A 21823-nucleotide genomic window follows, 5' to 3' on the forward strand; every position below is an offset into this window, starting at 1 on the left:
GACTTAAAACGAATCATCCAGCGATCATACACTGTTTACTAGGGGGCAGGGCTACCGACGTTAAGGCTAATCTGAAGATGGTGCTGGCTAAAGCTAAAACTGGCGAGTGTAGAGAGTATAGGGATATTGTTATCCACGTTGGCACCAACGATGTTAGGATGAAACAGTCAGAGGTCACCAAGCGCAACATAGCTTCAGCATGTAAATCAGCTAGAAAGATGTGTCGGCATCGAGTAATTGTCTCTGGCCCCCTCCCAGTTAAGGGGAGTGATGAGCTCTACAGAAGTCTCACAACTCAATCACTGGTTGAAAACTGTTTTCTGCCTCTCCCAAAAGATAGAATTTGTATATAATTGGCCCTCTTTCTGGGACTCATCCACAAACAGGACCAAGCCTGGCCTGTTGAGGAGTGACGGACTCCATCCTAGCTGGAGGGGTGCTCTCATCTTATCTACGAACATAGACAGGGCTTTAACCTCTTGACGCTAGAGGTCAGATTTGTAAAAACATTTTTTTTTTAATAATGTTCCCAAGATAAACAGACTACTTCTCAGGCCCAGATCGTAGAATATGCATATAATTTACAGATTAGTATAGAAAACACTCCAAAGTTTCCAAAACTGTCAAAATATTGTCTGTGAGTATAACAAAACTGATTCTGCAGGCGAAAACCTGAGAAAATCTAAGCCGGAAGTGATTTTTAAATTTTTTATCTGTCTTTCCTGGCCCGTCTTTCTTCCATTTAAAGGGGTATCAACCAGATTCCTTTTCCAATGGCTTCCTCAATCTGTGACCAGGCTTTAGACAGTTTCAGGCTTTTATTTTGAAAAATGAGCGAGATTTTTCAAAACTAGTCAGGTGTCATCTGATTAGTTCCAGCGTGCGAGAGGGGTAGCTCTCCATTTTCTTTCTCTCTTTTATTGAATAGGTTACGGTCCGGTTGAAATATTATCGATTATGTTTGTTAAAAACAACCTGAGGATTGATTATAAAAAACATTTGACATGTTTCTACGAACATTGCGGATACTTTTTGGAATTTTCGTCGAACGGAATGAGGCTTTGGTTTTCTGAACATAAAGCGCAACCCAAATGGTGTTTTTTGTTATAAAAGTAATATTTATCGAACAAAAATAACATTTGTTGTGTAACTGGGAGTCTCGTGAGTGCAAACATCCGAAGATTATCAAAGGTAAGCGATTAATTTTATTGCTTTTCTGACCATGCTAATTTGGGGCTAGCTGTTGTAGCATTGATTGATACACTCACAAAAGCTTGGATTGTTTTCGCGGGAAAGCATATTTTCAAAGTCTGACACAATAGGTGGATTAACAACAAGCTAAGCAGTGTTTTGGTATATTTCACTTGTGATTGCATGATTATAAATATTTTTAGTAATATTTTGCGCCCTGCAATTCAGCGGTTGTTTAGGAAAATGATTCCGCTAAAGGGATCCGTAGCGCAGAGAAGTTAACTCCCCTAGCTCCAAAATGAAATAGGGTGCAGGCCAGGCAGCAGGCTGTTAGCCAGCCTGCCAGCTCATTGGAGTCTGCCATTAGCGCAGTCAGTGTAGTCAGCTCAGCTATCCCCATTGAGACCGTGTCTGTGCCTCGACTTAGGTTGGGCAAAACTAAACATGGCGGTGTTCGCCTTAGCAATCTCACTGGAATAAAGACCTCCTCCATTCCTGCCATTATTGAAAGAGATTGTGATACATCTCAAAATAGGGCTACTTAATGTTAGATCCCTCACTTCCAAGGCAGTTATGGTCAATTAACTAATCACTGATCATAATCTTGATGTGATTAGCCTGACTGAAACATGGTTTAAGCCTGATGAATTTACTGTGTTAAATGAGGCCTCACCTCCTGGTTACACTAGTGACCATCTCCCCCGCGCATCCCGCAAAGGCGGAGGTGTTGCTAAAATTTCTGATAGCAAATTTCAATTTACCAACAAGAAATGGTCAACTAGTCATGAAATCTATGCAGCCTAGTCAATCACTTTTTATAGCTACTGTTTACATGCCTCCTGGGCCATATACAGCGTTCCTCACGGAGTTCCCTGAACTCCTATCGGACCTTGTAGTCATGGCAGATAATATTCACATTTTTGGTGACTTTAATATTCACATGGAAAAGTCCACAGACCCACTCCAAAAGGCTTTCGGAGCCATAATCGACTCAGTGGGTTTTGTCCAACATGTCTCTGGACCTACTCACTGCCACAGTCGTACTCTGGACCTAGTTTTGTCCCGTGGAATAAATGTTGTGGATCTTAAAGTTTTTCCTTATAACCCTGGACTATCGGACCACCATTTTATTATGTTTGCAATCGCAACAAATAATCTGCTCAGACCCAAACCAAGGATCATCAAAAGTCGTGCTATAAATTCTCGGACAACCCAAAGATTCCTAGATGCCCTTCCAGACTCCCTCCGCCTACCCAAGGACGTACAAAAATCAGTTAACCACCTAACTGAGGAACTCAATTTAACCTTGTGTAATACCCTAGATGCAGTCGCACGCCTAAAAAACATTTGTCATAAGAAGCTCCTTGGTATCCTAGCTCCTTGCTCCTTGATATATAGAAAATACCTGAGCGCTGAAGCAAGCTTCCAGAAAATCGAAACGGAAATGGTGCCACACCAAATTAGAAGTCTTCCGACTAGCTTGTAAAGACAGTACCATGCAGTATCGAAGAGCCCTCACTGCTGCTCGATCATCCTATTTTTCCAACTTAATTGAGGAAAATAAGAACAATCCAAAATTTATTTTTGATACTGTCGCAAAGCTAACTAAAAAGCAGCATTCCCCAAGAGAGGATGGCTTTCAGATCAGCAGTGATAAATTCATGAACTTCTTTGAGATAAAGATGATCATGATCATTAGAAATCTGCATATTCCTCCAAAGCCGGTACAAGTTTAAAACATTTATGGAAGTATATATGGAGACTGTTTAGGGCCAAAAATGTTTTTTTTTATATATACTTCAATTGGTCTTAAAATTCTAAATCAAATAGCAAAATAATCTTGGTATTACCTTCTTAAAACAACTCCATATAGCTTAATAGAACGCCATCGGAGTTCACATTTCCACAAACTTCAAAGTGTTTCCTTTCAAATGGTACCAAGAATATGCATATCCTTGCGTCAGTTCCTGAGCTACAGGCAGTTAGATTTGGGTATGTCATTTTAGGCAAAATTATTTAAAAAAGGGTCCGATCCTTAAGAGGCAAATTAATAGAACCCCCCTCCCCCGACAGGGCTTAGACTCTTCTGGGCACCTCAAATTACCTGTACAAGTGTCTAACAGCAGGTGGTGCTGTGGTGCAAGTCAGGGACATAGAGCTACATGCCTGGATGTGTTTACTGTACTACTAACCCAGTGTCCTCCTTTGTTTTCTTTTCATAGCTGTGGGACATCTCTATGGATAAGAGGACCTGATTTAAACCAACCTACTGAGGCAATGGCAATCAAGTGTTCCAGTGTCTCTCACTTCTCAGACTTAGTCCTATACATGGAAGTGACTTGGGTCTTTTACACTGTCTTTGTAGCTAGCTAACCAGCCCTGGATAAGCCCTGGGTGAGTTAGTAAGACAGCTGATCATTGTTCTAGGTGTGTTGAGACTAGACAGCAGCAGTTGGAACAGATTGTACTTCCTAAGGACCCCCCCCCCCCCCACACACACCACATACATACACTACTACACTTACATGTTAGCCTAATATCTCAATGCAAAACAGATGTGTCTGTATGATCGCTCACACACAGAGTAATCTCTGTGAGTGAGTTAGATAAAGGTAGAGGAAGGAGAGAGAGAGAGAGAGAGAGAGTGTGTGTGTGTTAGTGTGTGTGTGTCAGAGGCAGAGAGAGAGAGTGTGTGTGTGTTAGTGTGTGTGTGTCAGAGGCAGAGAAGGATAGATAAGGGGAAAGACATAACTCAGTCAGCACTAAGGTCATGTCTAACTTTGTGTGACTGAGGTTTGCATTCTCCAATAGAGAGGGCATATCGGCCTGCCACACAAACTATAACATTTAGAATGACTAACATCTGGACCCAGCACAGCTCCTACCCAGCAGACAAGTCACACATCCTGCTCTATGGAACTATGAAACACCCTAACAATGAGGATGTCCATCATATCTAAATGGAATAAAGACATATTGTAAACACTACTAGTCTCTCCCGAGTGGCGCAGCGGGCTGCGCCCAGGAGACCCATGAGGCGGCACACAATTGGCCCAGCGTCGCCCGGGTTATGGGAGGGTTTGGCCGGCTGGGATGTCCTTGTCCCATCGCGCTCTGGCCCGGGCGCATGCACGCTGACTTCGGTCGCCAGCGGTACGGTGCGCCTGGCTTCCGGGTTAAGCGAGCAGTGTGTCAAGAAGCAGTGCGGCTTGGCGGGGTCGTGTTTCGGAGGGCGTATGGTCTCGACCTTCACCTCTCCCGAGTCCGTACGGGAGTTGCATCGATGGGACAAGACTAACTATCAATTTGATATCATGAAATTGGGTAAAAGTACAACAAACAATATATATATATATATATATATATATATATATATATATATATATATATATATATATATATATATATAATTATTTATTTTTTTACTACTAGTATCACTTCACAGTGGGAATGTCTTTGACAGGGGCTGTTGACAAAATGTAAAATACGCCATTTCTAGTATGCCATTGTTCTCCATTTCCCTGATACTGTGGTTGACTCAGTGTTTCCCCTATATGCGCCACTAAATTGTTGCCGCCACTGCAAAACAATTATATACAGTATATACAGTATACACATTTCTGTCGAGACATGATTTTAAGATCAGTGACACCAATGACTGTATATATGAATGGACAAAGCCATCGATCACGTGACACCATTCATTCCGATGTAATGGCTCAATAGCGCATTGAAGCCAAATGAAGTTGGTTAATATAGCGTCTCAAGGAGATAACATGCGCAGTTTGAACTACTCCAGGAAGTGACGTTGCAGGCTTGCTCAGTGCTGCCCCCTCTCATTAAGGAATTTGGTTCTTGTTAGGTGTTCTTGTAGTGAAAAGGCTATATGTGAGAAATAAGTATGAATAGAATACAGTATTGGAATAGAATTTTGCTGAGAATTGAACAATGACATAAGAATAGTGAATGTGATGATGCCAGAGAGCTTTAGTGTTGTCCTCTGGCCAGTCTGCCACCTGGTCCAGTTAGCCCCCCCCCCCTTTCTTCTGTCACTTCCTGGTTGCTGTGCTGTGTCATGGTCTCATCTCAGACGCGACACCCTATACAGCCATGACCTAACCCTACACCACTAAATTATACACACACTGACGCTGCCTCTCTCCGCATACAGTACTACACTACACCTCCATCCTTCTGTCCATCTTTCCACACCTCCTCTACAGCCCACTCTGTAATCTGCAGCTCCAGACAGCTGGTGTCAGAGTGAGTGAGGCAGGAATAACAGCCAGGTCTGTTACCAGGGCCAGGGGGTCACAGGCTGAAATAACTACAGAGATAGACCAGTGTCACAGTCCTTATCACAGACGCCTAAAACAGCCGTCTATCATCTACGGGAGTGAGGAACGTCTCCACACGCGGAAACACGCGCGCACACACACTTTTTATCATACACGCCTTTTAGGTTCTACCTACTAACTATGGTACTTAGCCACCATTTCATAGGTTACAGAAACAACATGACTTATTAATGTATGCCCTTTGAACCTGGCTGAAACAGAATACCCATGCTGCATCACTCCGACACAAGATAGGGCTGACCCACAATGCATCATTCATCCTATACCTGCTCTCCTTTGTCCCGGACACCCATCCACTTCATCCCTTCATTAATCTATTCATCTGTTCCCTCTTTCGCCTGTTCCTTTTGGCATGTTGACAGGGTTCAGCCCAGGGGTGGGCAACTCCAGTGCTCGTGGGACGCAGTGTGTGCATGCTTTTGTTCCAGCCCAGCTCTAACATATCTGATGAAAGTAAATGTTGTCGAAATTGAAGACCATGTTAGGTTGATGACTTGAATTAGGTGAGTTAGTGCTGGGCTTGAACAAAAGCCTGCATGGACTGCAGGGTTCTCGGTTTGGGTTCTATCCAGATCGTCAGACCGTCCTTCGCTCATCCCGGGATTTACGGTATTACCGGTTAGTACACAAGAGGGAGCCAAATAAACACACAAAAAAAGCCCATTGGGCATCTACAAGAAAGCTAACAAAATGAGCACAAATAATAGCGAATTTCCATGGAGGCTGCTAGCTAAAGGCAATTAGGCAATCCATTGCTAGGCAATCCAGCTCATAAAGCTATACATATATAGGTAGGAGCTACCGAATGTAATATTTTGTGAGTTTGGACATTTACAAGCGAATGTGAACGAGAGACATGGTGCAAATGAACAAAGTTTTGACGCATGCTAGTCTGAAGGAAGAACAGTACTGGCTCTGGAAAAGCATGTGTACACGCTGTGTCTGTGTGGAGCCTGGAGTTGCTAGGGCAACAGGCCTGCCTGCTCTGCTCGGAGAAGAGAGGGGGAGGAGCAGATGGGCCGAGAAAAGCGAGGTGAAAAAGGACACCAAGATGGCAGTGTCAGCTGTACAGATTTCTCAAACATCGCAGAAAGCTAACACTATATGATTCCCTGTCTTTCAGTCACTTAGCAAGTTAAACTTGGGGGTTAATGCAGAATTCTGCGTTTTTCACGCAGATTTTTTTTTTTTTTTTTTTTTTATCTTGCTGGGTTTTGTAAATACAGATCTAAAAGCATCTTATTGTAATATTTGCTGGGTTCAGTTGCACTTCACTCGGATGAGAATTCATGAACGGGCAGAATAATTTTTTGCAAAACATTAGGAGTAAAAAATGCCTTGATTTTCATTGTAAGCTCATTTACTTGTGGCTGCCAGCCAAATCGTTTTGCACTTCTGTTGTCATCCGATTAAAATGTAGCTATTTTCTGCCGAATGTGTTGCACTAATGTATTTTCTGTGAAGGAAAACTAGAGTTGTACTTCCCTGATCACTCTATTGATGAAGAAAAAAAAACATAAAACGCAAACCCTGTCAACACACAGTTGAACTCACCTGCTCCCGCTTTCCCCCGTTGTGCTATTTACAAACAAACACGTGACTGGCTCAACTGTTCTGGGGAACTACGGTAAGCTTCATAATGTAAACTAATGTGACACGTGAAATGAAGAACGCAATCTGCTTTATCTCCTAACAAATTGGACAAGTTGACTGCAGGTATTTACTTAGAAAGCAGTTACAAGTCAAGAAACGTACTGAAAAACTTCAAAAGAAATAGTTTCAACGGTATAGAAAAACCATCCGTGGCTATTTCCAAATACCCCGGGATATGGCATTCTGCCCAAGCCTACAGTCTTCACATCTCTAGTTCAGAAGGTTCCAGAAAGAAAAGAACCATGTGAAATGGATACTGTTCTCAACTTCTCATCATAAGAGTATATCTCCCGTCTACTCGTACAACCAGCTAAATAACGGGGCATTCGGAAAGTATTCTATTTTATTTCATCCTTTCTAGAATAAGGCTGAAACGTAACAAAATGTGGAAAAAGTTAAGGTCTGAATACCTTCCGAATGCACTGTATAGCTTAACCCATTGTCAGCTCCTCCCTTCAAAGAGGTGACAGGATTCATTTACACCTTCCACTAGGTCCTAAGACAATTGGCATCAGTGCAGTATGTGTGTGTGTGTCTTCACACTCCCAGGAGGTAAGAGGAGGCTATCAGGTAGGTGGCTCTCGTCTCCTTTGGGGCACTGATAGTAGTCTATTGAAAGACTACCTAGCCTACCCTCATCTGTCCACGTGACAATTCTCGCCTCACCTTACTCGCAACATTTACACACTTGAACATCAAGGACAATGCAGAGCACATGCAAATACCATATATTTCCCCTTTCTCCTCTCCCTCACCCTTTTCTTGCTCTTCCTTCCTCTCAGTGACACACTCCCCCTCCCAGCTGTATAATGTAGGGCTGTTCTACTGACTCATCAGTTTATGAGAAACCAAGCAACAACCAACATCCAAACGACCAACCAACTGACTGGCCCGTCTGATATTTGGGTTAATTTGCATACAGCTTTGTTTCCAGCCGTTGGTTTCCCCTCAGGGCAACAGGTGGTTGGGCTGAATCACCATTATAGCATCAAATAGACCTACTGACCAACTATCCTAGACGGATCGATCTACTTAGCTCACCATATAGCAAAGCTTAGGGAACATTTTGCTGTTGTCGTCACAAATAAGAACTAGCGTGTGGAAACCACAGACATGAAGTAATAGGACTGGGAATTGCCAGGGGCTTCATGATACGATTTCACGACACTTAGGTGCTGATACGACATGTGATTTTTACGATTCTATGTATTGCGATTCGATATTGCGATTTCATGTTTCAAACATATTGTTCTCTCCATGTCTGCTGCAGAGAGAGCATGAGAAAATGAGTTTTTATCAGCAATGGCAATAGAAGTGCTGAAAACCTGGCTCACTATTTAAAAAGATGGAGAACAAGCTAGAGGATGAAGTTTTGCCGCAGGTACAGTCGACTAGCATTAGCTAACGCTACCTAGCAAAAACATTTCATAATAATATTGCGATATGTAACTAACAACTTTCCCCCCCATCACTATTAAATAATTAAACAATTCAGGATTTATATGGTGGATAGAATGTACAGTACTCTAGCTCCTCCTACAAACAACGTGAGCAAACAAAGATATTTGAATTCATATTGTAGGGGGTTTAATTAACAAAAGACTACCAGCAAGCCCACTAAGCGCTGTCTCCGGTGTTCAGAGTCTGCTGCAACCCAGTAGGCAGGCAGGATTACTGAGCTCCAGGTTCTGGACATCTGGCAGGCATACTAGATGAGAGCAGATCAGTGGAGCAGCTTTGACCATACTGGCAGGATTATCAAACGAGCCCAGAGACTAGATCTCTCCTTCATGTTTCACAGTGTTGGAAGGCTTAATAAGTGAGCCCAGACACAGCGAGCAATGATGAGAGTAGGATTAAGATGCCCTAGATGCCGATTCAAGATCAGTTCATTGTTTCCCCCCTTATGGTTTGTGTTAAGATTTCGAAAGGTAAACTGACCCTAGATCTGTATCTACCGGGAACCAGGTCCTATCCGAAACTCATAATGCTGCATTGTGTTCTGAAGAAACTCCCCTCACACACAGTCATCTCTGTGTGTGTGTGTGTGTGTGTGTGTGTGTGTGTGTGTGTGTGTGTGTGTGTGTGTGTGTGTGTGTGTGTGTGTGTGTGTGTGTGTGTGTGTGTGTGTGTGTGTGTGTGTGTGTGTGTGTGTGTGTGTGTGTGTGTGTGTGTGTGTGTGTGTGTGTGACCAACGCAGCACCACAGACAGCCATGCTGGGTGAGGAATGTGGTGTGGGGAAAAGGCAAATAGTGGGAAATCACCCCCAACGCCATGACTACGAGCTACAGACTAGACCCTCACAAGAAATGGCTGAAATAACACACAACACCCTCACTAACACAACAGCCTCAGAGAGAGTGAACGAGAAGGGAAGGAGAGAGGGGAGAGTGAGAGGAGAGGCGTCTGCTGAGACTGCAGTATTCCAGGCTGGTCTGGTTTAGAGGCTGAGTACAAACTGCTGTACTAATACTGTAGGTTAAGCTGCTCTGGGCAGGGAGGCAGGCGGACTGAAGGGGGGGGGGGGGGGAGCCTCTCTAGCTGATCTGATCCTCTACCCCCCCCCCAACCCCCATAGACACACGACTGCCCATCATAGTGGGAAGAGGTTAGCCTTCACCATAGCTCTAGAATCAGCTTAGCCATTAGAGAGGGAACAACTTAAAACTCACCTGTCATTTATTGCACTTCCACATTCATTGCACTCCCACTATCTCTGCCGTCTAGTCCAGTTACCCACCAGGAGCTAACCCTAATGTCATTAGATAGGACTTAAGAAATACTGGGTATTAGTGTATGCTGCTGTCTGTCAAAAGCTTTAGGCCCACTGCTACGCTAACCTTGACCTTAGCCCAGACTGCCAGTCAGAGACAGCTAATGTGTGTGTGTGTGTGTGTGTGTGTGTGTGTGTGTGTGTGTGTGTGTGTGTGTGTGTGTGTGTGTGTGTGTGTGTACAGTGTGTGTGTGTACAGTGTGTGTGTGTACAGTGTGTGTGTGTATACAGTGCTTCTACCTCCAAGCCATAAAACTACTGAACAACTAATCAAATGGCCACCCAGACTATTTACATAGAGGCCCCCCCCCCATTGTTTTTATACTGCTGCTACTTGCTGTTTACTATCTATGCATAGTCACTTTACAAATGACCTGAACTAACCTGTACCCCCCCACATTGACCTGTATACAGCCTCCTTATTGTTATGTACATTTATTCTGTTCCTTTTTCATTGATTAGATTTTTTTTTACTTTAGTTTATTGAGTCAATATTTTATCAACTTTATTTCTTGAACTGCATTGTTAGTTAAGGGCTTGTAAGTAAGCATTTCACGGTAAGGTCTACCTACACCTGTCGTATTCGGCGCATGTGACAAATCCAATTGGATTGGATTTGTTACCTTGATCTGCTGTTTGCGCAGCATGGCCAGCTCTCTCATGTCTCTGAAGGGCTGCAGTAGGTAGTGGTAGAGTTGTGTTGTAGCCTCCAGTAACTCTCCGTAGGCCTCGTCCTCCTCTGGATAGACCTGCAGCAGCTCCACCATACTCTCCATGGCCCGGTGCCTCTCCAGCAGCTACAGAAAACAAGATCATTTAGCAATTCAGAAAAACATCAAAGCAACACAAATATTTTAAAAAGTTACAGCATCAAGACAGGGTTAGGAGGATTCGGGTAGGCCTAGACGGCTAGGCCTGTACCAAAGAAAGAAAATAGGAAAATGGGGAACATGGTTTGAAGAACTTGTGTTTCTTCTGTGCTTCTGAATAAGGTGCTATAGGAGAGGTGCTAATAACGTTCAGGAATAGCTAATATTGTTGAGACTAGTAGCAGCGTTGATTCACAGGAGTGACTGGATCAGTGTGTGTGGTGGCCCAAGTCTCAGTCCAGACTCCAGACCATTTCATAATGGCTGCCTCAACAAAGAGCTCTTTCAACAGCTGGAGAAAAAAATTACAATACGTATTTACCAAATGTTACAGTACTAGTAAAATGAAAAGGATCGAGTATTTGTGCAGTGTGTGTGTGTGTGTGTGTGTGTGTGTGTGTGTGTGTGTGTGTGTGTGTACAGTGTGTGTGTGTACAGTGTGTGTGTGTACAGTGTGTGTGTGTACAGTGTGTGTGTGTATACAGTGCTTCTACCTCCAAGCCATAAAACTACTGAACAACTAATCAAATGGCCACCCAGACTATTTACATAGAAATGCCAAATTTACTACATGTATTTACAATCCTGAAAAAAAATACAAAAACTTATACGCACTGTAAAACATGTGAATTACAGATGACCAACAATAAAGTTCATAACATTGTAATGGTGAAGTGTGCATAAGCATGATTATGTGTGTGAGCATGTGTAAGTGTGTGTGTGTGTGTGTGTGTGTGTGTGTGTGTGTGTGTGTGTGTGTGTGTGTGTGTGTGTGTGTGTGTGTGTGTGTGTGTGTGTGTGTGTGTGTGTGTGTGTGTGTGTGTGTGTGTGTGTGTGTGTGTGTGTGTGGAAAATGAAATGCCAACAGTTACTGTAGTTCATTTTGGCTTCTTTAAGAAAATCCTAAGTGTTGGTATTCCTGACTCCATATATGATCATTAGTCATATAATGCCTGGTGAGAGCACCATCAGGATTAAATTAACACTTTGGATTTTCTTCAATGAAAACACACGATTACTCATTAACAACAACACTAAAATCAAGTGGAAAATGCCTGTGAAATCCATATATAAACAGGGCTCAGACATTTATAGGCCTATGCTATAATGTTTTCTTACAAAGAGAAAAATGTGCACTTCTGTGTCTCTAATAAAGGGGCGTGTCTGTAGCGCTTCAAAATATACTGAATAAAAATATAAACGCAACATGTAAAGTGTTGGTCTCATGTTTCATGAGCTGAAATAAAAGATCCCAGAAATGTTGCATATGCACAAAAGCATATTTCTCTCAAATTTTGTACACATTTGTTTACATCCCTGTTAGTGAGCATTTCTCCTTTGCCAAGATAATCCATCCACCTGACAGATGTGGCATATCAAGAAACTGATTAAACAGCATCATCATTAATTACACAGGTGCACCTTGTGCGGGGGGGAATAAAAGGCCACTCTGAAATGTGCAGTTTTGTCACACAACACAATGCCACAGATGTCTCAAGTTGAGGGAGTGTGCAATTGCCATGCTGACTGCAGGAATATCCACCAGAGCTGTTGTCAGAGAATTTAAAGTTAATTTCTCTACCATAAGCCACCTCCAACGTTGTTTTACAGAATTTGGCAGTGTGATCAACCAGCCTCACAAACGCAAACCACGTGTAACCACGCCAGCCCAGGCCCTCCACATCTGGCTTCTTCACCTGCGGGATCGTCTGAGACCAGCCACCCAGATAGCTGATGAAACTGTGGGTTTGCACAACTGAAGAATTTCTACAGAAACTGTCTCAGGGAAACTCATCTGCGTGCTCGTCGTCTAGGATCTTGACCTGACTGCAGTTCTGCGTCGTAACTGACCTCAGTGAGCAAATGCTCACCTTCGATTCCCACTGGCACGCTGAAGAAGTGTGCTCTTCACAGATTAATCCCAGTTTCAACTGTACCGGGCAGATGGCAGACAGCGTGTATTGCGCCGTGTAGACGAGAGGTTTTCTGATGTCAATGTTGTAAACAAAGTGCCCCATGGTGGCGGTGAGGTTATGGTATGTACAGGCATAAGCTACGGACAATGAACACAACTGCATTTTATCTATGGTGATTTGAATGCACAGAGATACCGTGACGAGATCCTCAGGTCCATTGTCGTGCCATTCATCCGACGCCATCACCTCATGTTTCAGCATGATAATGCATGGCCCCATGTCGCAAGGATCTATACACATTTCCTAGAAGCTGAAAATGTCCCAGTTATTCCATGGACTACATACTCACCCATTGAGCATGTCACCCATTGAGCATGTTTGGGATGCCCTGGATCGACGTGTACCACAGTGTGTTCCAGTTCCCGCCAATATCTAGCAACTTCACACAGCCATTGAAGAGGAGTGGGACAACATTCCACAGGCCACAATCAACAGCCTGATCAACTCTATGCGAAGGAGATGTGTCGCACTGCATGAGGCAAATGGTGTTCACACCAGATACTGACTGGTTTCTGATCAACGCCCCTACCTTTTGTTTTAAGGCATCTGTGACAAACCGATGCATATCTGTATTCCCAGTCATGTGAAATCCATAGATTACGGCTAATGAATTTACTTCAATTGACTGATATCTTTGAAATTGTTGCGTTTATATTTTCTGTTCACCGTATATAGAGCAGGTACTAACTGTTTACTGAAATGGGTGCGAGAGGGCATAACGTGGTGCTACAACCCCCTATTCTGCTCAACCATCAAGAATGGGCGCATTTCCACGGCTATAAACATACGTATGTATCGCTCCTGTAATTTGTTTGGCCCGGTCAGAATCAGCTGCTAGGGGCTGCTTGAATGCAGATGGGAGACGGTGTTGTGTTGTTGTTTTTTTGCGTTTCCATCTTGCTCCGGTAGTAAGAATACTGGTGTGATGTCGGCGTAAATATGTCAACGTGTTTGAGGTGTTGGCAGCTGCGTAGACTATTCTCGTTGAGCAGCGGAGACGTACTCTCTCTGTCCATTGTCGTTGTAATCTACAGGGAAGCCTAAATGGTCCCAAACTGTTTTAATCTCCAATGGTGGAGAATCCTCCTGGTTGACAATCCCACCACTCGCCATCGTACAGAACTAGTTCCCGGCTGCGCCTCACAAAAAGACAGTTTGAAATGAGCCCATTAAGATTAGAATTTTTGTTGACAACGTGAGCATAGCCTGAAGGGAAAAAAAGTCTGCTCAGCTTTACTCGAGGCATACAATGTAGCGTAGGCATAGCCTATAGCCCTAGCGTTTTTAATTGTCAGATATTTTATTCAGGTTCAGTGCAGACCGAACCGAGTTCCCCGTACTGAACTGTTCAGTGAGAATACGCGGACCGTTACACCCCTAGTGTGTAGCCATATCATAAAAAATCCAGTCAATATCAATTAGAGAGGGAAAACCAGCAACTGCTGCTGATACAGAACATACTGTATGTCCAGGAGTCCACAACTATAGCATTGTTTCCCTGATAACACTATCAAAGTAACCATTGTCCACACCTCACAACCACCAAATGAATCATGTACTAGCCTAGGAACCACTCGCTTCAATTCATACAGTACAACTCTCCCTAAGTTCTCCCAGGGATAACATTGAATGTGTAAATGTATAACTAGCCTATCTAAGCAGTGAATAGCCTTAGCAGTACTCTTCTGCTCTGTCTGGTGTGGATTGAAAACAGTGGAGGAGCTGTAGATCCGATGAATAGGGGCTCTTATTTGTTAACCCTAGCCAGGCTTTCCATAGCCACACGCACACACAGAGAGACACAAGTCCACTCTAGGGACCAGAGGCTAGAGACAGACACTGTTCGATTCAGCTCCAACACTGCTCTTACTGTTTACCTTGGCCAGGCATCTCCATGGTAACCACAGACAGGCCAGCCCTGCACTAGCTGACTGTCTACCCCTGCAGCTGCTGAGAGCTCCAGAGAAACACCTTAGCTACTGTAAGAGTGGGCTGGCTGAGAGGGAGGGAGCTACAGTAGCAGCAGAGCTGATTTAGTAGGAAGGTACAAGTTGCCCATAGGCACAAATGACCAAATCCTGTCACAGTGGGAACAATGCAACCTTCGGGGCAAGAATGGAAAATGTTGTCTGGTGAGTGACATAATTTCCTGTGACCTCTGACCCAGGTGTGATTAAGGCAGGAGGCGGCTGAGTGTAATTACAGCCCTGGGAGCACTCCCGACCATGTTTGTGTGTGTGCGTGTTACTTGATCTCAGGTCAGCGCTAACATAATCATCACAGGGATTGGCTATCTCTTCTCGACATACAGCATTGATTGGCTGGGGGCTCGGATATCCGTTCTAGGCCTATTATCAAACCGAACTCTTTCAGTCTGTCTGTGTGAAATCTGCCTCGTCTTGTTATAGTGTAATGCCAGTAGGCCTGGCAGGCAGGAAACACCTTTCCTATGATGGGAAACACCAGTCCTTTCTTTCAAAGAACACCTCCCTATCGAGTTAGGATGTCAGCTATTTATGAGTTACATAAAATGAGTCCGCCATTACAAAATCAGTCGTAAGGGAACAAGGCTGCAACACCTTCCACAGAGCTGTGTGTGTGTGTGTGTGTGTGTGTGTGTGTGTGTGTGTGTGTGTGTGTGTGTGTGTGTGTGTAACTAACAACATACACTGTATTGTAATCATTATTTCACTAGCTGTATATGGGTGTACACCCCTCTACGTATGTATTTGGACAGTGATGCTAAAATGTTACATTTGGCTCTATACTCCAGCATTTTGGATTTCAGATCAAATGTTTCATCTGAGGTGACAGTATAGAATGTAACATTATATTTTGGGGTATTTTCCATCTGATTTGCCATTTAGAAATGAAAGCACTTTATACAGTTGAAGTCGGAAGTTTACATAAACCTTAGCCAAGTACATTTCATCTCAGTTTTTCACAATTCCTGACATTTAATCCTCATAAAAATTCCCTGTTGTAGGTCAGTTAGGATCACCACTTTATTTTAAGAATGTGAAATGTCAGAATAATAGTAGAGAATAATTTATTTCAGCTTTTATTTCTTTCATCACATTCCCAGTGGGTCAGAAGTTTACATACACTCAATTAGTATTTGGTAGCATTGCCTTTAAATTGTTTAACTTGGGTCAAACATTTCGGGTGGCCTTCCACAAGCTTCCTACTATAAGTTGGGTGAATTTTGGACCATTCCTCCTGACAGCGCTGGTGTAACTGAGTCAGGTTTGTAGGCCTCCTTGCTTGCACATGCTTTTTCAGTTCTGCCCACAAATGTTCTATAGGATTGAGGTCAGGGCTTTGTGACGGCCACTCCAATACCTTCACTTTGTTGCCCTTAAAAGTTGTTAGGGCTAGGGTCCTTTTTTCAGAATTTCTGCCTGCCTGACGTGCCCAAAGTAAACTGCCTGTTAAATCGGGCCCAGAAGCCAGGATATGCATATAATTGGTACCATTGGATAGAAAACACTTTGAAGTTTGTAAAAATGTAAAAATAATGTATGAGACCATAACACAATTGATATGGTAGGACAAAATAACCAGATTTTTTTTTTTGCGATCCCATGCTCTTACAATGGAAAGCTATGGGTCCTACGTAATTCCGGCTCACAGATTGAAATTCCTATGGCTTCCACTAGATGTCAACAGTCTTTGATCAAGGTTTCAGGCTTGTTTCTTCCAAAACTAGGAAGAATTTAGAGTTTTGATACAGGGAGTCAGAGTTGGAAATCAGTCTGTGGGCGCGCGCGACAAAAGACGCACACTTGCTAATTTTACTTTTCTATTGAACATGCTTCTTTCCAAATGAAATATTATAGTTTAATTACATGTTAGGGTACCTGAGGATTGAATAGAAACGTAGTTTGACTTGTTTTAACAAAGTTTAGCGTTAGCTTTTTGGATTCCATTGTCTGCATGTTGAACTCAAATTGATTGCACCAACTAAAGAGACTTTTTTGGGATAAAAATAAGGATTTTATCTAACAAAACAACCATGCATGTTGTAGCTGGGACCCTTTGGATTGCAAATCAGAGGAAGATTTTCAAAAAGTAAGTGATTATTTAAATCGCTATTTGTGATTTTATGAAGCCTGTGCTGGTTGAAAAATATGTTGATGTGGGGCACTGTCCTCAGACAATGGCATGGCATGCTTTCGCTGTAAAGCCTATTGTAAAATCGGACAATGCAGTTAGATTAACAAGAATTTAAGATTTTAACCGATATAAGACACTAGATGTTTAATATCCATAATTTTTACGATTATTTATTTGAATTGCATGCCCTCCAATTTCACCGGAAGTTGTCGACAGGTGAAGGGAAACCTAGCCCTAATTAAGCCATTTTACCACAACTTTGGAAGTATGCTTGGGGTCATTGTCCATTTGGAAGACCCATTTGCGACCAAGCTTTAACTTCCTGACTGATGTCTTGAGATGTTGTCGTGCTTGCAGTGATGAAATATGCTTCTCTCTTTGTTTACTTTTGTGCTAGCATCAGATAATAGCATCTTATGCTTTCGCCGAAAAGCTTTTTTGAAATCTGACATGTTGGCTGGATTCACAACGAGTGTAGCTTTAATTTGGTATCTTACATGTGTGATTTAATGAAAGTTAGATTTTTATATCATGTTATTTGAATATGGCGCGCTGTATTTTCCCTGGCTATTGGCCGGTGGGACGTTTGCGTCCCATCTGCCCCAGAGAAGTTAAAGGCACAGTCAACTTAGTGTATGTAAATTTGTGACCCACTGGAATTGTGATACAGTGAATTATAAGTGAAATAATCTGTCTGTAAACAATTGTTGGAAAAATTACTTGTGTCATGCACAAAGTAGATGTCCTAACCGACTTGCCAAAACTATAGTTTGTTAACAAGACATTTGTGGAGTGGTTGAAAAAAAGAGTTTAAATGACTCCAACCTATGTGTATGTAAACTTCCGACTTCAACTGTATATCTAGTCTACCCCCATTTGAAGATATCATAAGTATTTAGATAAATTTCACTTATATACATAAATTTCACTTATATCCTCAAAAGTTGTTACGGGAAACCTGCGCTGCTATGTCAACAGAGCTCGGTGCTTATTATCGGCTGTATTAGGTTACGAAATCTAACTTTTTGTATATAATGTTCATGATATGTTAGAGAAAGAACCCACTGAACAATTAAGAACATGAATAATCATATTTGTCTTGGTAAAATGTATTTTATAACATAAGTTCAATTTAAATCGCCAAAATGCGTTTTCACCCACTCTGGGCAAAGATTGTGGACACCGTAAAATATAGATATGGGTCTAGCAGCAAATAGCAAAACACATCAGCAAGCAGAGATTCGGGCCAATGTGGTTTCTGCATTATGATAAATTTACATGACACTTCAACATTCTATGGCAGCCATGTTAACTCCCCATTAACAATACACAGTGGACACAGACCTGCCAACCTTGAAGAACTTTTAGGAGTAACACTTCAGCACGGCGGCAGCACCCCAGGCCCTGCGGACCGCACAACGGCGCGTGCGACACCTACACTGCTCAAATCATAGGCAAATACACCTTTTTTTTGCCTGATAATGACGTTGGCAGAAGGTCTCAGTAGGAATAGTAGGTTATAGACTGTTGTACTGTCCTCAAGGTGTATGCAACCACCACCATTCATTCAACATGCCTTGTTGTCATTGGTGAACTGACTATCCTCACATCATTAGAAGCCTACTGTTGGCAGAGCTAGATCAAGCAATCAAAATCAATGTCATATGCGCCGAATACAAAAGGTGTAGACCTTACCTTGAAATGCTTACATACAAGCCATTTCCCAACAATGCAGAGTAAAAATAGTAGCACAATAGATAATAATAACAAAACTATATGCAAGAAGTACCGGTACCGAATCAATGTGCAGGGGTACGATGCAGCTGAGGTAATATGTACATGTAAGTAGGGGTAAAAGTGACTAGGCAATCAGGACGGAAAATAAACAGAGTAGCAGAAGCGCATGTGAAGTGTAAAAGTGTGTGTGTGTGTTAGAGGTCGACCGATTAATTGGAATGGCCGATTAATTAGGGCCGATTTCAAGTTTTCATAACAATTGGAAATTGGTAATTTTGGACGCCGATTTTTATTATTATTATTTTTAGACCTTTATTTAACTAGGCAAGTCAGTTAAGAACACATTCTTATTTTCAATGACGGCCTAGGAACGGTGGGTTAACTGCCTTGTTCAGGGGCAGAACGACAGATTTTTACCTTGTCAGCTCAGGGATTCAATCTTGCAACCTTACAGTTAACTAGTCCAACGCTCTAACCACCTGCCTCACGAGGAGCCCGCCTGTTACGCGAATGCAGTAAGAAGCCAAGGTAAGTTGCTAGCTAGCATTAAACTTATCTTATAAAATACAATCAATCATAATAACTACACATGGCTGATGATATTACTAGTTTATCTAGCGTGTCCTGCGTTGCATATAATCGATGCGGTGCACATTCGCGAAAAAGGACTGTCGTTGCTCCAACGGGTACCTAACCATAAACATCAATGCCTTTCTTAAAATCAATACACAGAAGTACATATTTTTAAACCTGCATATTTAGCTAAAAGAAATCCAGGTTAGCAGGCAATATTAACCAGGTGAAATTGTGTCACTTCTCTTGCGTTCATTGCACGCAGAGTCAGGGTATATGCAACAGGGCCGCTTGGCTCATTGCAAACTAATTTGCCAGAATTTTACGTAATTATGACATAACATTGAAGGTTGTGCAATGTAACAGGAATATTTAGACTGATGGATGCCACCCGTTATATAAAATACGGAACGGTTCCGTATTTCACTGAAATAATAAATGTTTTGTTTTCGAGATGATAGTTTCCGGATTCGACCATATTAATGACCTAAGGCTCGTATTTCTGTGTGTTATTATGTTATAATTAAGTCTATGATTTGATAGAGCAGTCTGACTGAGCGATGGTGGGCACCAGCAGGCTCGTAAGAATTCATTCAAACAGCACTTTCGTGCTTTTTGCCAGCAGCTCTGCTGTTTATGTATTCAAGCCTATCAACTCCCAAAATTAGGCTGGTGTAACCGATGTGAAATGGCTAGCTAGTTAGCGGGGTGCGCGCTAATAGCGTTTCAAACGTCACTCGCTCTGAGACTTGGAGTAGTTGTTCCCCTTGCTCTGTATGGGTAACGCTGCTTCGAGGGTGGCTGTTGTCGACGTGTTCCTGGTTCGAGCCCAGGTAGCGGCGAGGAGAGGGATGGAAGCTATACTGTTACACTGGCAATACTAAAGTGCCTATAAGAACATCCAATGGTCAAAGGTATATGAAATACAAATCGTGGAGAGAGAAATAGACCTATAATTCCTATAATAACTACAACCTAAAACTTGTTACATGGGAATATTGAAGACTCATGTTAAAAGGAACCACCAGCTTTCATATGTTCTCATGTTCTGAGCAAGGAACTTAAACGTTAGCTTTCTTACATGGCACATATTGCACTTTTACTTTCTTCTCCAACACTTTGTTTTTGCATTATTTAAACCAAATTGAACACGTTTCATTATTTATTTGAGGCTAAATTGATTTTATTGATGTATTATAAGTTAAAATAAGTGTTCATTCAGTATTGTTGTAATTGTCATTATTACAAATACATTTTTTTTTATTTAAAATCGGCTGATTAATCGGTATCGTTTTTTTGGGTCCTCCAATAATCGGTATCGGCGTTGACAAATCATACATCGGTCGACCTCTGAACATAACAAGATTCAACAACTGAGACATAAACTTAACAAGTTCCACAGACATGTGACTAACAGAAATGGAATAATGTGTCCCTGAACAAAGGGGGGGTCAATATCAAAAGCAACAGTCAGTATCTGGTGTGGCCACCAGCTGCATTAAGTAGTGCAGTGCATCTCCTCCTCATGGACTGCACCAGATTTGCCAGGTCTTGCTGTGAGATGTTACTCCACTCTTCCCCCAAGGAACCTGCAAGTTCCCGGATATTTCTGGGGGAATGGCCCTGGCCCTAGCCCTCCGATCCAACAGGTCCCAGACGTGCTCAATGGGATTGATATCCGGGCTCTTTGCTGGCCATGGCAGAACACTGACATTCCTGTCTTGCAGGAAATCACGTACAGAATGAGCAGTATGGCTGGTGGCATTGTCATGCTGGAGGGTCATGTCAGGATGAGCCTGCAGGAAGGGTACCACATGAGGGAGAAGTATGTCTTTTCTGTAACGCACAGTGTTGAGATTGCCTGCAATGACAACAAGATCAGTCCGATGATGCTGTGACACACCGCCCTAGACCATGACAGGCCCTCCACCTCCAAATTGATCCCGCTCCAGAGTACAAGCCTTGGTGTAACGCTCATTCCTTCGACCATTAACGCGAATCTGACCATCACCCCTGGTGAGACAAAACCAGGACTCGTCAGTGAAGAGCACTTTTTGACAGTTCTGTCTAGTCCAGCGACGGTGAGTTTGTACCCATAGGCGACGTTGTTGCTGGTGATGTCTGGTGAGGACCTGCCTTACAACAGGCCTAAAAGCCCTCAGTCCAGCCTCTCTCAGCCTATTGCGGAAGGTCGGAGCACTGATGGAGGGATTGTGCGTTCCTGGTGTAACTTGGGCAGTTGTTGTTGCCATCCCGTACCTGTCCCGAAGGTGTGATGTTCGGATGTACCGATCCTGTGTAGGTGTTGTTACACATGGTCTGCCACTGCGAGGACGATCAGTTGTCCGTCCTGTCTCCCTGTAGCGCCGTCTTAGGCGTTTCACAGAACGGACATTGCAATTTATTGCCCTGGCCACATCTGCAGTCCTCATGCCTCCTTGCAGCATGCCTAAGGCACGTTCACGCATATAAGCAGGAATCCTGTGCATCTTTCTTTTGGGGTTTTTCATAGTCAGTAGAAAGGCCTCTTCAGTGTCCTAAGTTGTCATAACTGTGACCTTAATTGCCTGTAAGCT

General features: G+C 42.8%; 1 protein-coding gene across 1 annotated transcript in view; it reads right to left on the reverse strand.

Moving 5' to 3' along the window:
• LOC129863799 (junction-mediating and -regulatory protein-like) overlaps positions 1 to 21823 on the reverse strand; it is a 45226-nt gene that overhangs the window by 12215 nt on the left and 11188 nt on the right. The window contains exon 2 of the mRNA XM_055936057.1: positions 10600 to 10773. Coding sequence (XP_055792032.1) covers positions 10600 to 10773 — 174 coding nt within the window. The remainder of the gene's footprint in view (positions 1 to 10599; positions 10774 to 21823) is intronic.

Source organism: Salvelinus fontinalis, chromosome 10 (genome assembly GCF_029448725.1).
Source record: "Salvelinus fontinalis isolate EN_2023a chromosome 10, ASM2944872v1, whole genome shotgun sequence".
Lineage (NCBI taxonomy): Eukaryota > Metazoa > Chordata > Actinopteri > Salmoniformes > Salmonidae > Salvelinus > Salvelinus fontinalis.